The sequence below is a fragment of the Vidua chalybeata genome, chromosome 24, assembly GCF_026979565.1.
Source record: "Vidua chalybeata isolate OUT-0048 chromosome 24, bVidCha1 merged haplotype, whole genome shotgun sequence".
Lineage (NCBI taxonomy): Eukaryota > Metazoa > Chordata > Aves > Passeriformes > Viduidae > Vidua > Vidua chalybeata.
This window is the reverse complement of record NC_071553.1, coordinates 2,981,628-3,005,322: the sequence shown is the minus strand read 5'-3', so window position 1 is coordinate 3,005,322 and position 23,695 is coordinate 2,981,628. Positions and strand designations below refer to the sequence as shown.

Sequence of the window (23,695 nt, the reverse complement as noted above, 5' to 3'; positions counted from 1 at the left end):
TGTAGAAATACAAGAGACTGCTCTGACTGTTCTTACGTGAACATTAAAAAGATTTTTTGAGGAAATTATTAAATGATATATGCCTTAGCATTATGTTAAATACAGAAATATGGCAAACAGAACATGAAAAGGAGATTTTCAGCCACTTCTTTACAATGAGCCCAATTTTGAATATGAGGCACAGACACAAAACTGAAGGAGCCACGGGCTCTGATGAGAGGACAAACAAGAGATTTAACTCCAGCACATCCCTCAGAGGCAGTTGCAGTCTGCAACACCTGCAGTCACACCAAACAAACCATTTCAAATGTTTCCCCTCAACAGGGGACTGGAGACTCAACACCACCATTGCTTTTCATTTCAAGTGTACCTCAAGGTGCTGTAGGAGAGATTTTCCCTTTTTATTGATTTCATTGATGAGGGTGAATATAGCCACTTTGATTTCCTGCTCTACTCGTTTGTTGGTTTCATTTACTTCTTTTATCCTAAAAGAACAAAAAATAAAGCAATGGATTGTCAGTCACTTTACACTTCACTGCCAAATACAAACTTACAACTTGTTTTACTTTAAATAATAGGAAAGTCCTTGTAGTTTACACACTTTATAGAGAGAAATTTAGAGAAATAACCAGCCACAACCACATGTGTCTATGTACATTTATAAATTTATATCCAAATTGTGTCACTATGAAAAATTTTATCTGATGTTTTAAACTTTTAAGATAATTTATATTAACCAGAAATCAACCCTGAATTTCAAATTAATTCCTCCCTTGTAACAAAAAAGTTATTGCAGATCTGTAATTAATACACAATAAAGGGAAAAACATTTCACTAATGATGTGCCTGATATTAGTTTAGATTATTCTCTTGTGCTTTAATACTACTGGCTGTCAGACTTTTATACCCTCTTCATCACTGCCATTTTTCCTCAGTTTTAGTGCATATCCAGCTTCTTCAGATTCAAGCAAATCATCTTGAGCTCTGGCCACAGAATTTGAAATACAGCATTTCTTAAACTCATGGAAATGATGGATTAATCTGATCCTACACTGCCTTAATCTAACAAGATCACATTGCAGCAGAATTCTTTGCCATGAGCCAATGTGAAGGCTTGAATTGTCCTTTCTTGGAGAGGTTTTTTTTGCTGCCAGGTCAAGGATCTGATGTCACTCAGCCACAGGACCAACACTCAGTGCTGATGATGAACACTGCTGGGGTCAGAGCCCTTTAAGGCACCTGGGACACACGTGGTTTTTCATGACAGCACAACCTGGTCTCCTACTCCCAAAATCACCCAACCAACCCTTCATTAAGTCCATGGCATCCACCCTTGGCTTTGGCACCCAACAATTATTCCAGCAGAGCTGTTCCTTCAACACTTCAATGCTCCACCATCACAGATGATTTTCTACCATCTGCCAACACTGACAACAAAATTGTAATACCTTTATTTTTCCCAAGCCCTGAAGTTTTTAGGTTGATGGATTTTGTGTCCTACACACCAGCAAAGCAGTGGAATGAATTGTCACTTGGCTCAGCAGAAAATTGAGATCCTGACACACCTCAATCCCAGCTGCAGAAATTCACTGAATTCACTGAAGGCAGAAACTCTTGGGCAAAAAAAACCCCACCATTACAATGTGTTAATTCCATCACCCATTCCTGGCCTGGAATTCTTATGAGAGAATGTTTTGTGACATTTATTGAGCTCTCAGTTTCATTATTGCCTATGTGACTGTCTCTTCAAGTGTGTAACATTTCCATGCTTCACAATGGTGTTGTGTTTTGGGACCTTTCAAAGACTTCCATGGAAAATCAGCACATAAAAATACCAATTTTCATTGCTTCCCTCTTCACACATTTGCCTCTGTCATGCTGTATGTTCTTCCTCCCTTACAGTGCTTTTTTTTTAAATATAGATGGCACCACAAGGAGTTAAAAATTTGCATCAGAACTTCTCTTTCTCTCTGCTGCACATCCTCCTCCTGCCCTCGTACTTTCCACCCCCAGCTGATGTGTCATTTTGCAAATGACCTAAAAGCTGCAGAAGGCTCACAAAACCACTGAGAATCAGGGTGGAATTCCCTGAGCTGCAGCACAACCACGTCACCCCAGGGGGAGCAGAGCCAGCAGAGATCACGTGCTCCCTCTGCCTCTAGATTTGCTATTTAACGTGACGTTGAATTTCAGATAACCCTGGAAATCTTAAGTGAAGCCACCTAAATAAAAACCCAATCAAAACCCCAACCACAATTTCCTATTCAAATTCACACTAAGTTTTTGTTACACAGTTATCAAAGGCCTTACTATGAAACATAAAAATATTTTAATATTTCAACCATTCTGTCACCTGGAGCTAACTTAGAAGAAATTACAGGATGGGTTTTCTTGCCTTTTTTATTCCTTTTTTTTCTCCCCCATCCCCAAAGTGTAATGAATGTGGCACACTTTTGGTTCTGTTCAAAGTTGTCACAAAAGACATAATCTTTAACATTTAGTTCTTGTAAGTGCTTCCAAGAGATGCAGAGTCTTGTAGGGGCAAATAAACATGATGAAAAGTAATTAAGATACAGAATTAACTCCAGTGTGTTATTCTAGTGCCACCATTCATCTTACTGTGACTCACTAAAAAGGCAATGTAATAGCTGAACATTTTGGGGAACTCACCTATTTTGAACTTGGGCAGCTGCAAAATTTACATAATTCTTCTTCTCCAGAAGTTTGGCCAACAGGTTCTCAATTGCACCCTTCTGGTTCTGAAAAGCTTCTTCCAGGAACTGGTACCTTTTCAACAGGCAAGAGAAGACACTGATTACCAAGGGCCAGTGGGCTGGAACTCAGGGCTCCCAGTTCAGCTGCAAAGCCATGATATATTGAAAAAATATGACTGAGAAAAAAAAAATCACTCAGAAAAAGCACTGAGAAAAAAAAACACTGAGAAAAATCAGACTCTGAGTATCTGACCAGTGCTACTGGTCAGGAGACTGAAGCTCTGTGGGAAATGATCAATTCCAACCACACAGGGATGCACTGCCTCGTTTCCCAGGACAGCAGGCTATGGATCAGAAACCTCAGAGTTTGATGAGGAAAATGCATCAATGAAACATAAACTTTAAGAGATTTAGAGATTTTAGAGGAGCTAAGATCTTAGTTAGAGATAAGCCTTACTAGAGTTAATTAAAATAAATGAGTAGGCCTTGATGAAGTTAAGAGTTAGTAATTAACTAATAATTGATTGCTTGTCAGCACAATGTTTCGTTAGCTGGGTTTGTAATGAGGAATACAGAAACTGACAAACAGCTTTTAGGAACATGAGACAATTGTGGGCCTCCTCTGCTCTGAAACCAATTGAAGACAGGGAATGGGAGTTCTACCAAGGTTCATTTGTCATATTTGCATTGAAAAGGCAGAAAGGGCAGAATGAGGAAGACTTCATTTACTTCCTCATTTTGGGACCCCTCCCCATGAACGGGACCACCCACCCATCTCAAGGAACAAACTCTGCATGCTTAATGGCTTTGGGAATGATTAGCACAGGAAGCGAGGAATGGGATGTACTAAATGATGAATATGTATTTGTGTTTTGGGTATTCAATTCTGGTGTGGATAAAAGGACTCTGTAATCATTGGGAAGGTGCAGTGTGCATTTGGGAGCTGTCCCACACGCTGCCTGGTGTCACAATAAACAAACACTTTCTAACTTTAAAACTGTTAGTTTCTGTCCGTCACAGCTGGACATTGGTACTAGATCAATATCCAGATTTCTTTAATAAATCATCAACAGCTTAAACACACATTAAAGGATACCAAAAAACAACCCCCTGAACTATCCTAAATTCCCCTGTTTTCCAGCAAAGATTAAACTGCTCATGTTTGACTGCATTAGTTTAATCTGAAGAAAATTTCCCTATTAAAGAACTTCAAGTTTTTTCCACCTCTGCTGCTTCCAAGTGAAGAATATTCCCTTCCAAGCTCTTCAATTAAATAGCTGCTATCAAAGGTACTTTCCATTACTTCATCTGAAAATAGGGTAAGTACCAACACTGAGAGAAAATAACAGGATTAGGTGCCTTTTCCTAAAATACTGGAATTGAGAATGCCACAGAAGCAAAATGCCTTTGCTGAAAATGGCCAAGGGGAATTAAAGCAGCTCCATGAATTTCCATGTTTTCTCATCAACTGCTCAAAATCCAGGATTCCTAACAGTCACTTGCTAAGTCTTGTCTTGGCAATAAATCAACTTCATGCTTCTGAAATGTAATTTGTTAACAACAGGGAAAACTTAAGGTCCCAGAACACCTTGGCAATGTTTTCCCAATATTCAAATTGGCAGAAAATTGCTGCAATTAATGAAGCATTCTGTAAGGTGCATTAGAAACAACTTGCACAATCTTCCAAAGAAAATGAAGAAGAAATTACTGTTGTTTTCTGTCACAATGTAGAACATTACAATGCAACAGCAAAAGGCTGTCTGGATTGTCATCAAACAGCAAGACAGTTTTTATTATTTAAATGACTCACAACAATGATAACAGGGACTCAGACAAAGAACATCATTCACAACAAAAACAACTCTACTCCTCTTAATTCACTTTGTACCAGCAACAGATAAATCTGAACTCTAAGAGGAAATCTGAACTCCAAAAGAAATCTGAACTCCAAGAGTTCAGATTCTTCAATCTCAGTGTTGGAATTTTCCTTTTTCTAAGAACAGTCTAAAGTTCTTGCAGACAGACAGCAGCATAGGATTTTTAGATACTATAATACAAAAAAGTAGCATTCCTAAAGCCCAAAGACAGCAAAATTTGAAATGTTTGGAAGCTGCTGAATTTCTGAAATTATTTTCATTAAATTTGAAATTGTATTTCCACTTGAAGGAGAAATGAAAGATCTACATTCAATACTGCTGAACTGTACTGCTAAAATTTTGCTGTAGCCCTTGCTACAGCCAAAATACTTTTCTTTTTTCAGTATTGCACTTCCAGCTTCCCAGGTGTGTGGACTGGAAACTACCCAAATTAGAGGAATCTCACAGCATCAAGCTGCTAAAAGAATTGTCAGCTTTCTACAGAATCCCCAGCAATCCCTGCCCCTGACAGGGGTGGAACTGGATCATCTTTAAGGTCCCTTCCAACCCCAAACCATTCTGGAATTCTATGATTAAAACTCTGAACACTGGACCATAGAGGTACTGAAATGGTGATTCACCCTCCTTTGGGGTAAACTATTAGGATTTCAGTTAATAAGAAAACAGGGGATTAAAATCAATTCTTTTTCCACTTGGTATGATTCTCCACAAAATCTCAGCTGTACTTCAGGCAGACAAAGCAGTGCTTTAATCATCTGCAATTCACACCTGCACACAGAACCATATGGAAAGAATATTCTGCAAAAAAAAAGCACATTAATAACAATGAATTCTCCTTCTGGAAGAGCACAGGTAAGGAGGACAAGATCCATCTGTTAATCCATTAGAAACATGCACAGAACAGATGCAAAGAAACCAACTAGACCAAATTAGTGAATATATCCCAGGAGAGCACCCTGTGTGACAAGGGAGTCATCCAGGATATTTATGCCTATGGAAGAACAGAGCAGGAATATTTGAGGGTGCTAATATTTTAATAATTTCAAATGTAAAAGTTCTCCAGAGGCTGCTGTAGCAGTCTGAGAATAATCACTACTCTGAGAAAAACAGAAAACTTAAAAAAAAAAAAAAAAAGGAAGAAAAAAAAAGAAAAACTGAACACTAATTTCAGTATTACACCTTTACAGGGAAGAGTTAAGGAAAAGCAGTGGTGCAGTGGTTGATAAATATGTATTATCCCCAGATTCTCTATTATAACACTGAAAATTATTTGTTCAGACATTCAAACAACTGCACAACAGAGCTGATAAAGAGCAGGAAGTTGGAATGTGTCTTAAAGGGCTTCCAACTTTTTTTCTGGCAGAGGCAAACCCAGCATTTCTTTTTACCTGGAATGAGGCAACTTTTAACCAATTAAACCCAAAAGCATTCTCCCCCTCTGCACAAGAAGAATATTCTAATGTAAGAGGCAAAATTTAGACTTTCCTTTACAAAATTCCCCTAAAGACTGTTGCACAATCAAAAATGCCCTTTCAGAAAATTACCTCACCCATGACTCACTCTATCACTTTTGCTTCTTTTACAGCACCAGGTGTTCAGGGCTGCAGGAATTTCCATTCAAGTCCTGACCACAGTGATAGCACTGGGAACTGCCAGGCAAATTAACACCTGAACCACACCAAACCTCCTCAGCCCATCTTGGTTCACATCTGATCTTAAGAGACTTGACAAAGCTCAACCAACTGACCAAGTTTCCATCACTCCACACAGGCTCTCCTTTGCAAGGGATGGGTTCAGTCCATCAGTTCAGGAGCAAATGCAGCAGAATTTCCAACACAAGCAGCTCACATCAATGCCACTTCATCCTCTGAGACAGCACAGCACAGGAGATAAGACATGGGAATGTTTGTACCTGTGTTCTTTGTGTTCCAGTAACTGACAGTCCCTGCATGTCAGCCTGTCACAGGTTTCACAGAAAAGTTTTAACTGCTCTTGTTTGTGGACAGGGCAGAAAACAGGACGTTGACCAGATGCTCCCACGGCCTCTGTTTTTAAAAATAAACCATTTGCGCATTTTAAAATAAAATTTAGACAATCTGAAGAGCAAAACAAGTAACTTCCAGTAACAACCAAGAACTTGCAAAGGCAGCTCCAGATGTGCTCTCAGGCTGAAGTTACAGTGAGTGCATCAGGTCAGGGGTTGGACTGATGATCTCAGAGCTCTTTCCCAACCCTCATGACTCTGATTTACAGTGCCAGTGGTTAACAGCTGTTCTCACCTTATTTATTCAAGGACAAGGAGGAATTCATCTTTTCTCATGAGCACCCAAAAGCCCTGTAAGACTGCACAAACACCAGCACGGTGTACATGTGTTTATTAGGATTTAATTCCATATAATTTCACCTCTGACACACTGAAGGATGGGTCAAACCTTTCAAACCTTTTTAACCTTTTTTTAAATCCTTTTTAACCCATGGCTTTTCCAGCTTATCCCTTCAAACACCTCATTTAGTCAAACACAGCTGAAGTGGGAACTGCAAAGCAAACATTGCCTGTGTTAAGAGTTAAACTCCCAAATAACAAATAATGCCAAAAAATAGTTCTGGGTTTACTAAAAAAGTGCTGCACAGTGCTCTGAAGGTATTTTGAGCTTAGCAAAGAGAAAAGCAGCCTTTGGGAGGTACAAATTCATTTCCCTCACTCTCCAACATTTCTGAAGCTGGTTATATCATGCAAGTTATTGCAAAGAAAGAGCTGATGAACCTACAGCTGCCACTCACTGAGAGAAATTTAAAGTCTCCAGGGCACATCTTTGAGTCTAAGAAGAAAAAAAAAAACAATGACCAGCCCTTCCCCACAATCACAATAAATAAAATTTCTGATAGAAAGTTTATTTATAAATTTAGTTTATAAAATATTTTACATTTTAGTATAAAATATTAAAAATATTTTTAAATATAAAAAATATTTAGTTTAAAATATAAAAATATTTAGGTAGGTTAACTAACTAGTTAGTTTAATAATAGTTTATTTTATAAACTTTATAAACTTTCTGGTTTTGGAACAGTCACTTCCCAGCAGGTATCAAAGGGAAAGCTGAGCTGAAATATCACAACGAGAGTCACAATTTAGCATTCCTTGTAAAAACATCAGTAATTCTTTCTTGGGCCTTATAATTTGAATTTAAGGGTTTCTCATCGGTAAGGTTTAATACATTTAATCTTAAGTGGATAATATTTCTTATTAAAAATATTCATTAAGACATAAAGAGAAGCCTCTCCAAAATGAGGTTTATTTGATAGAGCAAATTAAATAAGATCCTTGTCTAAAAGAACTAAGCTCAACAGCAAACTTTTTAACTATTAAACAATTTTTAGAAAGAAAAGTAGTGTTTGTTCCTTTGAAAGGATACAACAAGACAATTATGGAGATCTTAATTAATTTTAAATTAATTTAAATGAAGAGAGCAAAGTGTTGAGATCCCTCTTCCTCAATATGATCATTTTCAGACACATCCAGATGGTGGAGAACCTAAACATCTGTAAATCAGAACTTTTAACCCATTTACAAATAGAATTTTCTAATCTAAAATCCAGATAGCCTGGACCTGTTCTGAGATGATTTTCCACATTACCTCAATTGGCTACAAATGATATATGACCAAACAACAGTTTAAGAATTTACTTCTAATAAGGCTGCACACCTGAACAAACCCTACACACACTTCACATATTAAATTTTGCTCACTGAGAGATTAAACCTAAAAAAGATTCAAATTCTACATTTACTTGGCAATATCAATACAAAGTAACACCATATATTGAAGGTAACTATAAACTTACATATACATTTCTACAGGGAGAACTATAATTGCTTCTCATAACAAAATACAGCAGAATGTGTATTTTAGTTTCCTTGGACAATGGGTAAGATTATCAATTTACCACTGCTCTCCAGATTCCCTCCATTGAGTTACTTGTTCTACTAAACAGAAAGATTATTAAAAATGGATCTAAATCCTTTCCAAAGGGATTGCACATCAACCTGCACAAAGCATCACTGTTATAAATTTAGTTCTTCCTCTATTTTTACAGCTACTAATTTTGCACTGGTAACTTTGGGCTGTACTTTTCCCAAATCCTGGGGGGAAAACACACAGAGCTGGTTGTTACCTCCATCATCCCCCCCTGTTATATATGTAACATCTAAAGAGAAAAGGCTCTTGGAACAGGCAGCACAAAGGGATATTCAACACTCACCTGACGACACATCCTCTTTTTTCCTGATCATGTGATCCTTAGTAAACTTTACTCGCTGGTGAGCCTCGATGCAGGTCTTACACAGCCACTCCCCACACTCCACACAGAAACCCACGGCGCTGGCGTTGTCCTCACAGCTGGTACACACCTGTGGGGGAAGGGAAACCACAACTGTCCTGGGGAGCCCCGGAGAGCAGAAAGGGCTGGGGGGAAAAGGCACCAGAATTGCTCTAGGGAGAGCTGACAGAGCCAGAGAGCAGAGCAGGGCTGGGGAAAAAGCTCCACAATCATCCTGGGGAGCACTGATGTCCCAGAAATCAGAGCAAGGGTGGGGAAAAGACACCAGAATCATCCTGACAGGACCAGAGAGCAGAAAGGGGTGGGGGGAAAGGCACCAGAATTGCCCTGGGGGGCACTGACAGGACCAGAGAGCAAAGGAGGGGTGGGGAAAAGTACCAGAATTGTCCTGGGGGGCACTGACAGGACCAGAGAGCAGAGGAGGGGTGGGGGGAAAGCACCAGAATCATCCTGACAGGACCAGAGAGCAGAAGGGATTGGGGAAAAGGCACCAGAATTGTCCTGGGGGGCACTGACAGGACCAGAGAGCAGAGGAAGGGTGGGGGGAAAGCACCAGAATCATCCTGACAGGACCAGAGAGCAGAAGGGATTGGGGAAAAGGCACCAGAATTGTTCTGGGGAGCACTGATGTCCCAGAGAGCAGAAAGGACTGGGGGGGGAAAGGCACCAAAATTGTCCCAGGGAGCACTGACAGGACCAGAGAGCAGAGGAGGGGTGGGGAAAAGGCACCAGAATTGTCCTGGGGAGCATTGATGTCCCAGAAATCAGAGCAGGGTTGGGGAAAAGGCAGCAGAATTGTCCTGGGGAGCACTGATGTCCCAGAAATCAGAGCAGGGTTGGGGAAAAGGCAGCAGAATTGTTCTGGGGAGCATTGATGTCCCAGAAATCAGAGCAGGGTTGGGGAAAAGGCAGCAGAATTGTTCTGGGGAGCATTGATGTCCCAGAAATCAGAGCAGGGTTGGGGAAAAGGCAGCAGAATTGTTCTGGGGAGCATTGATGTCCCAGAAATCAGAGCAGGGTTGGGGAAAAGGCAGCAGAATTGTTCTGGGGAGCACTGACAGCCCCAGAGAGCAGACAGGGCTGGGGGGAAAAGGCAGCAGCACCGTCCCAAGGAGAACTGGCAGGCGCAGGGAGCAGAGGCTGGGGCAGCAGCACGGTCCCTACCTGCTCTGACTTCTCGTCGGAGCTGCTGGGGCTCTCCGAGGTGTCCTTCACAAAGTAGTTGTCCACCAGGTCGATCTGCCGGCACTCCTGGCGGCAGATCGGGCACCGGATCACCCCCACTGCAAAACACAGCACCCCACAGGCTTTTAGGGCAGCAAAGCCCACAGAGCAACGTGCCCAGAAGCACCCAGCACACACCTCCCCTCACCTGGGTAAAGGATTCCACACTTGACACTGTCATTAAAAACCAGCCAGTGCAGCTGTAGAACAGGTTTCACCCCAAAATATACTCCCTCAACTAATCCCAAAAAAACCCCACAAGCCTCTACAGAAAGGGATCCCCCACCTAGCTGGGGATTTCCCTGATTTCTACATCATCCTCAGTTTTTCCTACTTATTTCTTCCCAAAAAAATCCTGTATTTTTAGCAAAGTGATTTGCTGTCCCCGTGCAAATATTTATTTTTTCCCCTGTTGATTTTAGATTACAAAACTCAAGAAACTTGGGGTTTTTTAGATTATTTTTTAGAACAGTCTACAGTCCAGCCTGTCTCAAGACAAGCATTAAGAGGGCTCTGCCCATTTAGCTGGGGTGACTTCAGGGATGTTCCTGAAAATGCCACAGTGTGTCTCAGTGTTCCCCCAGGTAGCCCAGGAAGATTTCTAATATAATCTATTTCCATGAGGTCAGGGAGGCAGATGAAGCAATAAAACACCAGCATCCTGCTTTGTTATCCTTTGTAATCACTAAATTAGTTTTAAATCCTCAGCAGAGCTGCAAAGGAGTCACTACATGAACCAAAGTGACATTTAAAGACGTCTATGAACAGCCCCCATAAAGATTTGAAAATTTATTTATAACTTAGGTAGTGGCTCACACTTCACAGAAGTGTCACTGGATCTTAAATCAAATTCCTATGCAATTTATTAAGAATAGAATCTTCAAGAAGCTTTCCAAGCCATTGGATATTTTTACACACTAAAACAACTTTGAGAAGTGTAATTAAATGATGCTCAGCTCCTTTGTGGATATTCAATTAGGACAGTAGGACTTATTTCAGCAAGATTAATTACATTAGTAGTGGAGTAGCATTAATTTTTTTCAAGTGCTAAAATTAATGATGGCTTCAGAACACAGGAGATTCACTGCAGGGCAGCAATAATCCAACTAAAAATTCCCTGTCTCACCAAACCCAACACATCTCAAGAGCAGGATATGAAAAATAACCAGTACTGCAGCAGCTACACATACAAGAGCTTTCACACACAGTGAAACCTTCCCCATATGCAGAACTTTGAGGTTTTCTGACAACTGAGAGACAAAATTCTTTAGGGAATACCAGCTGAAAGCCATCCAGCAGCTATGTGTATATACTCACACAACAAAAATTTCAGGTTATTTCCCATAAAAACTGCTCCATCCAAACCAAACCAAACCTAAACTTGATGTTTAGTGCTGCCTTGGGTCAAACAAACAAAATATTTCAGGAAAACAACAAAACAGAGGAAGCTCAAGATTTGTAATCTCTAGACATCAGAAAGTCAAATTCTACAGATGAAAACCCCTTCCTGTAAGGCAACTTTTGGGTTGGTTTTACAGTAGCCAAACCAATGAAAGCTAGAAGAAAATCAAGCCTTTTGATCCAAGGGAGAGCCCACAGGCTGGATTCTGGCCATGGGTAACCCAACACCCAAGTTTTGCACCTCCTCCACATTCAAATAAAAACTGCACACCAAGTGCCCCCAGTGTTCTGCACACACCTCAAGAGATCAAAACCCAAATTTCAAGGCCTTGCCATTCTCATTCAGCACATTACACTCCTTTTTCACATCTCAACACTCTTTATTTTTACCTGGAATGAGGCAACTTTTAACCAACAGCAGCTTTCCAATAATATATGAGCCACTAAACATCTCATATTGTGGTCTTTTCATCTAATAAAAAACAAATTACAGCAGCACCATTTGTACTAGAAATCGAATGTACTGAAAAGATACACATCTGGCTAATTTTGTAAGGCAGGAGGGAAAAGTAGAGAAAATCACACTGAAATAGCAATTACATACAAAGAAGATTCTTAGCTGTCGAAACTTGAGATAATTTGTGAGCTAACAAAATTTATTGCAAAAAGTTTAGTGCGAATGTATTTTAGGACAAACTAAGATTCAAATGTTTGTATCACCTCTGTGGAAAACAAGTTTTCACTGTCAGTCTCGATTTTAAAAAAATCTTATCTAGGAAAATAAAAGTAAATATAAAAGTATCATCCTACTTATACTCCAGCTGAACTTACTATGTTATTTTTCTGCATCAAACAAATCAAACACATTAGGCCTGGTACAAACATTCTCACTGTAACTCTGCTTTCCAAAAGCATTAGCACACAGTAAAAACTACTGTTTAAAGATCAATTTTATTTTTTCAAATCACAGGTGAATTAGAATAAGACACATTCATACAAACTCTGAAGGTCAGACTGGTTTATGATCTCCTTCAAGCCTAATTATTACCATCAAGATTTCCCATGTCCTCAGAGATGGCTTCATATGAATTTTGAGCTGTAAATTGTTGCTGCAGAGGTCAAGAGCAGCACTGAAGCAAAGAGCTGAGAAAAGGGAAGTTTCTTTCAGGAAGTTCTGACCACACCACGTGAAACCCTGCACTGAGGGGCTGAAACACTTTGTGCAGCAGTTCCTTTGTGCCTTCCAGAACGCTGTCACCAAAACCCTGCCCTCAGCATTAACGACAGGAACACAGTTATGCTGCAGGTCCTGAAAAAAGAACAGTTCAGAGCACTACAAATGTCACCAGCCACCCACAGGTGCTCCTGTGGATACCAGTACATGAAGAAATTCAGGGAGAATCATGCTTTGGACCTAAAAGGCCACAGGAATTTATGAACTATTTTACAGGAGCTGCAGGGAACAGGAGTGGCCTTCCAAGCTTCTTTAGTTGCACTTTAGAGGACCCACACTGCCCATTTTTTCCACTTGTTTCTATCCCACACCTCAAGTGTGTAAGACCTGTAACAACCATGAGCACACACACTACCCTCTTCCACAACTCTCTGCACCACATTTTCCCTTCCCTTATGTCCTGTTCCCAATTAATGATGCAGTTCAGATCAGATTCTGCTTTTGGTCCCACACTTTTGCAGAACAGCAAAAATATTTCCAATCACACACATTCCCTGTCCCCCACCTGCTGCTACACACAGCACTCAGCCCAAAGGGAGGTTTGTTTTTGCTTTCACCCTGCTTAAGGCTGACTGAAGCAGAAGCAGGAATTGTTTCCTAGCTGGAAATCTGGATTGCCAGTCTCCAATGGGGCAGGCAGGAAAAGCCCTGCCTGGCACTGCCAAGCCTGCTCAAAGGGAGATGGGTTTCATCTTCTCACCTGAGCCATCCCTCCCTGCCAGAACCTGTGATTCAGGGAGGAAAGAGGCTCCAGGAGATTCCATGGAGTCTCCTGAGACAGACAGAGCCTTTCAGGGGCTGAGGAGCAGCACAAAGCACTGACAGAACACAGGAATGTGCTCAGGGATGGATCTGTAGGACCTGCAGGACCCTGCCCCTGGATGGGAGCTGGAGCAGAGCCCACACCGATATAAATGGGAATTCTGGCACATCCCAGGAATGCTCCCTGTCCTGGGGAGGGCTGCTCCTGCCCCAGTGGGAGCTCAGGTCACTGCAAGGCAGGAGCAAGGGTGAAACCAAGGACACAACAAGAACCTTCCTGGAGGCTCCAGGACCTGCCCTTCTCACCAAGGAGCCCTTCTACCCCAGGAGAAGGTTCTGTCCCAGCAGGGAGATGCCAGCACCCAGATTTCACTGTCAGTTATACAACTGCAGGCACATCTCCTTACAATGCACACTGCATCTCCCGATTTGTCAAAGACTTTAAGAACACTAATGAGAGCAGCATCTCTGTAATCCTTTTAACTGCTTATGGTGTAGATAAAGCACGCTGAGCTCGACCACAGACATCAAAGCGTGTCAGAAAGCACGAACCTGAAGTAAACTCAGGAGGAAAGTTGATTTTGCTTTCCGAAAAACAGGCTGCTAAAAACCCTGCCTCATAATCCAGCAGCAAATCACTATGGAACACTGCAAAAACCTTCAGATTTCAAGTGGAAGCTGCTTTTAATCTACCACTCCCAACTCACACCTAAAGCTGCAACACAAGTATTTTTCTTAATTGCAACTCAGAACTCTGTGAATACCTTTTATATATTAAGTTTAACACTTCCCAAGGGTAACTGTGCTCCTCTGAATGCATCCCAAAACAGGTAATTTTTAACAGGTTTCATCTTGAATTAGTTCCAATAAGCCAAGTATTAAAAACCTGCTTTCTCCAGGCTGACATACCAATACCAACAACGCTAAAATACTGCCAAATTTCAAGGATGCTTGAGAGCTAGGGTGAAGGCAGGGGAAAGGTTGATTTCTCTGCATTTCCAGTCCTGTAGGACCAAACCAGAGACACTCATGTCCACTCTTTGGCCACTGTCCCCACTCCAGCTTGATATAAAGGAATCAGTGTGTGTTCCACTCATATCCATTGATTCAGCACCAGAAAAAAACTGGAATTTTCTGACTCTTCTTTGCTCCCTACCCACCCTTCTGGGCATTTCCTTCTGGAATTCCCTCAGATGTTTGAGAGACCAGCTCTACAACAACAAGGCTTCCTGAGCCAGTAAGAATTAACCTGTTCCCCCACCAAACCCACCTACAACCATGCTCTTGATCTGGGTTTTAGTTTTTGTTTACAAACACTACAGAAGCCTCCAGCCCTGTGAGAGAAGGGGAGGTGGGGTGAAAGGAAAGGGGAACACACCCAAGGAGCCAAGGAAACTCATCTGCTGCTTAAACCCACCACAGCAGCCAAAGCAGAATGAGGAACTTCTAGAAGAAGCACCACACTGAGGGCTCCACATTCACTTGTTGGCTTCAGGTCCAAGCTGACTTCAATCAACTTTAAATAAACACATCACAACCCCACTGAAATCTCACAGAGAACAAAAAGCAATACTGGAATAATTAAAAGTTATTGATCTGAATGAGGATGGCATGGATCTGATGAGATCATGGACATGAACCAGGGAGGGCAGATCATGCACATGATGTACGAGATCCAAAAATCTCTTTGCACCTCAGCAGCACCCAGTGGATCCCCTCCATCACTGGACATGGCAGAGAGTCTTTCCAGCAGTTCAAATTTATAAATTCAAAGTTTATTCAAACACTGACCCCAAACACTTGCGTTCCTAAACACCTCTACTTACACACTAGAATTCCTATTTTCAGAAGATACAACTCCTTTAACATCAGCTCTGATGTGTAGCACAAAAATCTTTATCAATTCTTTAGCTGCTTCATAACATTTGGAGTGCTGAAACTATTAAAAAAAAAAAGAGGATAAATAAGTAAGTTTGAGCTCAATACCCTAAAATAAAATGTTTGAAGTGTGTTATGGACAACAAGTTGAACAGGAGCCAAGAGCAGATCCTTCACAAGAGAAGATTGTGTCCCAGGCTGCACTAGCAGGACAAGGACAGCCATCCCTCCTTGTGGGAAGCAGAAACTTCCACAGACACTGAGGGATTTGATTTACAGCCTTGGAAGAAGCTTGGATTGATGTAAAAATACAATACACAGACATTAAGCAGAAAAATCATAAACTTATATTTCTATAGTTGTAAGTAAGAATATGCCTTAAGTATGTGAGAAACTGTATGGGTAAGGTGGTGAAGGGTTATAATGTAGGGGTGGGGTTGTATAGAATGAGCTAGGAGTTTACAAGTTATAATAGAAGCATCTGTGTGCGTGTGAGACAGAAGCCATTGGACAAAAGTATCCACAGTGCAGCAGCAGTGAGTAAAGGTGATAGGTTAGAAAAGCAAAATAAATCCTGTGGCCTTTTCTATTGGTTTAGAAAGTTCTGTATTGCCTTGTAACAAAGAAACTTGTGACTAATCTTGAGTGCTTGCTCCTCTAAAATCTCACAGCCTCTGAGACTGATGTTTATGTGAGCAATAAATTGTTCTTAGCTTGAAAATAGTCCCATCCCTTCATTTTTAGCAGTGACAATGATAGTTCCTCCTGGTCAGCACTCCAGGAGACCACACTGGGCCAGTACAGGGCTCCCAGTATGGGACACCACTGGACCAGTACAGGGCTCCCAGTATGGGACACCACTGGGCCAGTACAGGGCTCCCAGTACAGGACAGACTCCCAAACTGGGGCAAACCCAGCAGTGCTGAGCCCAGGGCTCAGGGCTGGAGCACACAGGGGTGAGGAGAGACCTGAGCACTGCCTGTGGGGCAGGGGCAGAGCCTGGGTGCACAGCAAGGGATGGACAGTGTCACTGTCACTGCTAAAAATGAAGGGATGGGACCATGGCCGAGCTAAAATGCTTTATTGCTCACATAAACATCAGTCTCAGAGGCTGTGAGATTTTAGAGGAGCAAGCACTCAAGATTAGTCACAAGTTTCTTTGTTACAAGGCAATACAGAACTTTCTAAACCAATAGAAAAGGCCACAGGATTTATTTTGCTTTTCTAACCTGTCACCTTTACTCACTTCTGCTGCACTGTGGATACTTTTGTCCAATGGCTTCTGTCTCACACGCACACAGATGCTTCTATTATAACTTGTAAACTCCTAGTTTATTATGTACAACCCCACCCCTACATTATAACCCTTCACCACCTTACCCATACAGTTTCTCACATACTTAAGGCATATTCTTACTTACAACTATAGAAATATAAATTTATGATTTTTCTGCTTAATGTCTGTGTATTGTATTTTTACATCAATCCAAGCTTCTTCCACGACTGCAGATCAAACCCTTCAGTGTCTGTGGAAGTTTCTGTTTTTCTGATTCCCACAGGACAGTGCCAGCAGGAAGAAAGGGATTTCTGCTCCCCAGGGTCCAAGGAGGACAGTCCAGCACTGCTCATGCCAGCACAGCTGGAGCAGGCTGGAGGAAGCTCCTGTCACTGCTCTCACCAGACTGGCTCTGGGCCAGGGGTGGGGCTGGCCACACCTGGCCCTGCCACCCCACCTGATGCCCCACTCCAGCCACGATTGTGCCAAAGAATGGCTTCAAATTCTGCTGATAACGTGGGAGACAGCAATGAGCACAAACCCAAAACTATCACATTATCCCCTGAAAATCAACTTCCCAAAACCCAATTTCTGTCGAGCAAGCAGCACCATCTGAGACATCTGGTTCCACACACAGCCTTGGGTTGGGGGGCAGTACCACACTGTGGTAAAATACGAGCCACTAAACATCTCATATTGGCACCCCCCACAGAAGTACTGAGTGACTGGAAGATAATTAAGGTCCTCTCAGATGTTTACACTGTTACAACTGATGCCCCAGGTTCAGCTTTTCTATTTTTCAGATTCTGTCCTGCTTTAGTGTGTGGGTCTGGGCTTCACATTATGGGATGCTGAGCTCTGTTCACAGAGCAGGAGACAAAACAATTCCTTCTCCAGCTGGGGACCAAGGACAAATGATCCAAATCTCAGGCCTAAGAGCACAAACACCGTGGGCTGGAGAGAGGAAAACAATCAGGATGGGACTGCATGGGCTGGAGCTGGAATGGGACAATGAACCCCAATATGCAAATGGAGCAGAGCTGATCACACTGACAGACCCCGTGGCCAGTTGTGCATTTTTGGGACCATTTTGGTTCATCTTGGGTGCAGCCCTGGCTGGGCTCTTGTGCTGCCCACGGTGGATCCATGGAGGCCTTCTCATAAATCCCTATATTTTATTCTTTAGCTCTGTCCAGCCTCTGCTCTAGCTCAGCCTTCTCAAGGCATCACGATGACAACAAAACTTCCCAGTTCAGGAAATATTTGCAAGCACTTGTGCAATCCAGTAACTCCAGCTTCCGTTCTGGGCTCAGGCCTGGCAGGGCACCAGCCCTCTCAGGAATGAATCTCTGCCAGGTCCCATTTATTGGGTGACAACTCCAATAGTAGTTACTCCATGTGCATAATATTTATTTCTCTGAGCGCTGCAAGGGTCCAAGCACGTTTCTGCACAGCCATACATCAAAACCCTGCTCTAATTTCAGTGATTAGACCTTGAAACAAACCCTCACAGGTCAAGGGAGTGATACAATCAGATTGAAATCTGTCAGAATAAAAATACATTTTAAAAAATTACCTGCTTTCAAGGTCCACTCCTAACTCAGCTTTTTGTTTTTTTGAACAATCCTTGACAATATGGCAATTATTACACACTGAACTGACAATACATTATATTTAATAATAAAAAAATTTACCGCTGCCACAGATATTAATTCTTATAAAAATAACACATGCCTTAATGTTCTCTGATGGAAATATTTTACAATACACTATTCATTTAGACTGAAATTTAAGTTTCACACCAAGATTTTTAGTAAGTCCAGAATATGAACTGAACATTTTCCAGCATATATTCATGAGCCTCACTTATGAACACAGGAGAAAAGTAAAGAATCAAGAGAGTTCAGGTGATGTCTACTCACATCCAGTTTAATAAAACTTAAGATGCTGCATTTACACAGCTTTAAGAGCCTTATTTGATGCAGGAATTTTCATTCTTCTTGACTGAAAATACAATAACTACCACCAAACTCAGTGTGAGGGACATGCCACATCCTCATACACATCAGACCTTTTATGTCCTCCTCTCACAGCAAATTAAAAAAATTAAAAACTTCAGGTGTGATTAATACAACACAGCAACACTGGCTGCAGGAGCTGCATTCAGCACATCAAACCAATTCCTGGTACCACACATCACAGCTCTGGGTAGTAAATGTGTTGTTCCTCAGTTTACACACACAACCAACTGTGGAGGGTTTTCAGCTCATTTGGTTCTTCAGCCTAATCTTAATTGTGACATTCCCAAGGAGCTGGGAGAGCCCTAAGCTCTCTCTACTCAGATAATCTTCTTTAGAGAGATTGTAAATATCTCATCCAGGCAGTGAAACCACAAAACAACCTCTCTTCCAGGAGCAGGAACAGCAGTGGGTGCAGGAAAAGTTGTTTTACAGTATCTGTCACAGTCTGAAATTTCTAACTTAGAAATCAGCTTTTTTTTTTTCAGAATACTGTGATACAAATGCAGGCATTTTCTTGTAACCTCTTCAGCCTGAAAGGAGGAGTCCAGCTGGACAGCTGAAGCACCATACAAAATCATCTATCCACCAAATAAAATGCACATTCCCATAACCAATTAAGAAATTAAACCAAATATGAGATGCTACTTTTCATGTTAAACATGCACATGCTTTAAATATATGAAACAAGACTCTTCTATTTTTTTCCCCAACATAAATGTAATCAACAGCAAAATAAACCTTTTTCACCAGCAAAATAGGTATGACTCACCAAGAACCTGTTTTTAATACAGCAATCCACAAGTTCAGATAATTCTTTTAAGCTTTAGTCAGGGGTTCTCTAACTTTTAGGAACTGAGATGATTCTTCTGCCTTCTTTAGCAGTGGCTCTGAAGGGAGTGGGAGGCTGGCAGGAGCAGAGATGCTGATCCAGACCCAACACCACTCTGCAAGGAGGGCAGAGGGAGCTCCACCAGGAAGGTGCTGTCACTCCAAGAACTGCCCTGTGGGCACCAACTTCACATTCCATTTCCACAGCTTTTACCCAATAAATACATATATCTACTATTTTAAGTCCTGACAGCCCTCACTGAGCAAAGTCTCAAACTAATTAAGAAAGCAGCCACGAAAATATCATTTGTACTTTTCTGGTTTATGTGAAGAGATGCACAAAGATAGCAGGGACACTCCAGCAGTGAGAGCCTGCAGCAAAGTGAGACCTGCCTCAGGTACAGCTACAGGTACCACTTCTCTTTCATTCTTCCTTCATGAAAAAGCACCTGCTTGTCACGAAGGAGACTTGAGAATCAGCAGAAGTGGAAGTAACACTTCACACTTTGTGACTGCCAGAACAGGGAAGGAACCTGCGTGACTAAGCACTGTGGTGCTTCTCAGGAGGCTCAGAATGTCCATTTTCTATCTGATCTGCTGGTAACCATCTCCTGTGCCACTCAACTGATTCCACTCTCAAGGTGCAGAGAGCTGCCCACAAAAATGCCTCAGCTGAGATGAGCCAATCCTAATGTATTTCAGGGTGCACTTTTAATCCTGACTGGAAAGTACCAAATATAAAAGAAACAAATTTCTCCTTAAAAGTCCTTGAGGAGATTCCCTCTAGAAATTGGAAATGCTTGACTCCAGCCAAATTTTGGCCCAAGAGCATTTCCTACTTTCCTAAGGAAACGGGGATTAAATGTCCTAAGAGCCATGAGGACATAGCTGCCAGTTCCTGTGCTCGTGCAGGCTGAGGTGCCACCACAGCTGGATCCACAGCCCACAGGACACTCCCACAACAGCACCTCTGTTGGAAGGCACCTCTGCAGATCACCCAGTCCAGCCCTCTGCCCAGGCAGGGTCACCTGGAGCAGGTGACACAGGAACGTGTCCAGAGAGGGAGACTCCACCCCTTCCCTGGGCAGCTGCTCCAGGGCTCTGCCACCCTCCACAGAAAGAATTTCTTTCTCATTCAGGTGGAACTCCTTGTGTTATAATTTATGGCCATTGCTCCTTGTTCTGCCCTGGGCACCACTGGAAAGAGCCTGACACCGTCCTCTGACCCGGCCTGGAAATATTCCTATGGATTGATGGGATCCCCTCTCAGTCTTCCCTTCTCCAGCCTAAACAGCCTCAGCCCCACAGTCCCTCCTCACATGAAAGATGCTCCAGAGTCCCCTGCACCTTGCTCACATCACCTGAAACTTTTTATCCCAACAGTCCAAACATCATCTCTTTCTACACCAAAGCACACCAACAAGCATTTGTAAAATGCGTACAACAAGAAGTGATATTCCAGTTTGTACACAGTGGTTCCTACACCTGTGGGGAAGACACCTCCCACACACACAGCAGGACTCAAGATAATCCTGGTAATAAAAGAAACCCTGCTTCCCAAGTTCTGTGTATGTCACTGGCATATCACTGTCCTGTGAGGGTGGCAGGCCCTGGCACAGGGTGCCCAGAGCAGCTGTGGCTGCCCCTGGATCCCTGGCAGTGCCCAGGGCCAGGCTGGATGGGGCTGGAGCCACCTGGGACAGTGGAAGGTGTCCCTGCCCATGACAGGGGTGGCACTGGATGAGCTTTGAAGTCCCCTCCAAACCAAATCACTCTGTCACTCTATGATATAACACAAAATGTAGAATCTGGAATTTAAAAACATGGATCACAAAACCATCTGAGTGCTTTACTGAGTGCATTGGCAAACTGTATTTAAATACATCATTTTTTTAAGACCAATGAACTTTCTAATATCACATCCTAGATGGACTTCTGAACAGTCTGGATTAAAAAAATCTCTACCATGCCAGGTTAATTCCTTCAGCAGGGAACACAGGAAGGACTCGAGTGCAAAGATGTCACCAAACAAGGTCTCCCTGACCATAGAGCCCATTTAAGACCTGCAAAACCACTTAGCAGGGCCCTACTTTGCTCTGTACACCACAGCCCATGAGTCACCCCATCTAAAGCTTTTCAACTCCATCCCTGAACGTATATTAGAAACGAAAAATCAAACCCAAGCTGTGGTTCTGCTGAGAACAGGTGGAAGGAGCAGCATACTCCTGTTCCCTGGTACAAGTTCTGTGGAGGCAGAGCTGACAAACAGCACTGCAAGGTTTCATCTCAGTGCACAGCAAAGCAGGTGCAGTGCACACAGCGTTCCCACCTGGGCAGGTAATACTGCAACAGTGAATCTCAATTTAACTAGACACGTTCCACCCAGCACTGTAGAACCCAGCAGCTGCCCACCCCCTTCCTGACTCACCTCTGCTGTGTCACCTGAGAGCCAAACCAAAACAGACAGAAGGAGAGAATGACAGAATATTTGGGGTTGGAAACGGCCTTTAAAGGTCATTAGGCCAACCCCCCTGTCACGAGCAGGGACATCTTAGATTCGAGCAGGTTGCTCAGAGCCTGGTCCAGCCTGACACTGAATGTTTCCACCACCTCTCTGAGCAATTCGTTCCGATGTTTTAACACCCTCATGGTAAACATTTCTTTCTTACACTTACTCTAAACCGATCCTGCTCCAGTTTAAAACCGTGATCCCCAGTCCTATCGCAACAGGTGCTGCTAAAAACTCTATCCCCATTTTTATCACAGACTCCCTTTAGGCACCGGAAGGGGCTTTAGGGTCTCCCTGGAGAGAGAGAGAAGGATCTCTTCTCCAGGCTGAACGATCCCGATCCCCCCAGCCTTCCCTCAGAGCCGAGCTGCTCCACCCCTCCGACCAACTCTGCCCGCTCCAACAGGTCCGCGTCCCTCCTCCCCGCGATGGAAAGCCGCGATCCGCGCTGCCGATCCCAGCAGCTCCCGAGCCGCGCAGCACCCCGTGCTCCGGGACGGGCCCGAGCCAGCCCTGGAGCCCCGCGCTCCGGGACGGGCCCGAGCCAGCCCTGGAGCCCCGCGCTCCGGGACGGGCCCGAGCCAGCCCGGGGGAGCCCCGCGCTCCGGGACGGGCCCGAGCCAGCCCGGGGGAGCCCCGCGCTCCGGGACGGGCCCGAGCCAGCCCTGGAGCCCCGCGCTCCGGGACGGGCCCGAGCCAGCCCGGGGGAGCCCCGCGCTGCGGGCGGGCCGCTGGCGGCGGGATGTCCCGGAGGAGCCCCGCGCTCGCCGCGCTCACCTTGCTGCACGTCGCCGTTGGCGCCGCCGGGCACGGGCACGGTGAGCTGGCGCTCGGGCTCGGGCAGGCAGCGGCGGCAGAAGGAGTGCAGGCAGGGCAGCAGCTTGGGCTCGGCCTCCCGCCGGCTCTGCAGGCTCTGCGCGCACACCGCGCACGTGTCCAGCAGCGAGAACGGCCCCGGCGCCGCGGGCGTCAGCGGCGGCACCGGGCTGGGGCCGGGCCCCGCCGCCGCACCGGGCCCCGCCGCCGCCTCGGCCTCGGCCTCGCCGCCGCCGCGCTCCGCCGCCGCCGCCCCGGGGCTCTCGCGCTCCTCGGGCGGCGCGGCGGCGGACGGCGAGCCGGCGGGAGGCTCCAGGCCGCCGCCGCCGCCCGGCGCGGCCTCGGCGGCCGCGTCCCCGCCGCCGCCGCCTCCTTTGTTTTCCGCCATGTTTCCTCCTTTGAACCCGACCCCGCTCCGCGCACGCTCCGCGTCACCGCGTCACCGGGCGGGACCGGGCGGGAACGGCGCCGCGCACGCGCGCGCGCTCCCGCGGCAGAGACGCAGCCGGGAGGGCGGGTCGTGACGTCACTGGGAGGCGTGGCCCTGATGCCAAGGGTAAGAGCCTATTGGGCGGTGGTGGAGGCAGGGGCGTGGCCACGCCCCCTCGGGAACGGGGATGGGGAACGGAGCTGCGGGATGGGGAATAACGCACCGGGAATAGGGAATAACGCACCGGGAATGGGGAACAGGGCACCGGGATGGGGAACAGAGCCCCGGGAATGGGGAATAGAGCACCGGGAAAATACGGAACAGGGCACCGGGTTGGGGAATAACGCACCGAAAATACGGAACAGGGCACCGGGCTGGGGATTAACG

The 23,695-nt window shown here is 44.3% G+C and overlaps 1 protein-coding gene across 2 annotated transcripts in view; it reads right to left on the bottom strand.

Moving 5' to 3' along the window:
- TRIM33 (tripartite motif containing 33) overlaps positions 1–23,266 on the bottom strand; it is a 42,777-nt gene extending 19,511 nt beyond the window's left edge. For both annotated transcript variants that reach the window (XR_008434780.1, XM_053964152.1), the window contains exons 1-6: positions 22,840–23,266; positions 10,094–10,212; positions 8,852–8,999; positions 6,504–6,636; positions 2,671–2,787; positions 371–485 (exon numbers count right to left, since the gene is read on the bottom strand). Coding sequence is in view for 1 of the 2 variants with exons in the window: in XM_053964152.1 (XP_053820127.1) it covers positions 371–485; positions 2,671–2,787; positions 6,504–6,636; positions 8,852–8,999; positions 10,094–10,212; positions 22,840–23,266 (1,059 nt within the window). In the remaining variant the exon portion in view is untranslated. The remainder of the gene's footprint in view (positions 1–370; positions 486–2,670; positions 2,788–6,503; positions 6,637–8,851; positions 9,000–10,093; positions 10,213–22,839) is intronic.
- Positions 23,267–23,695: the final 429 nt, after the last annotated feature.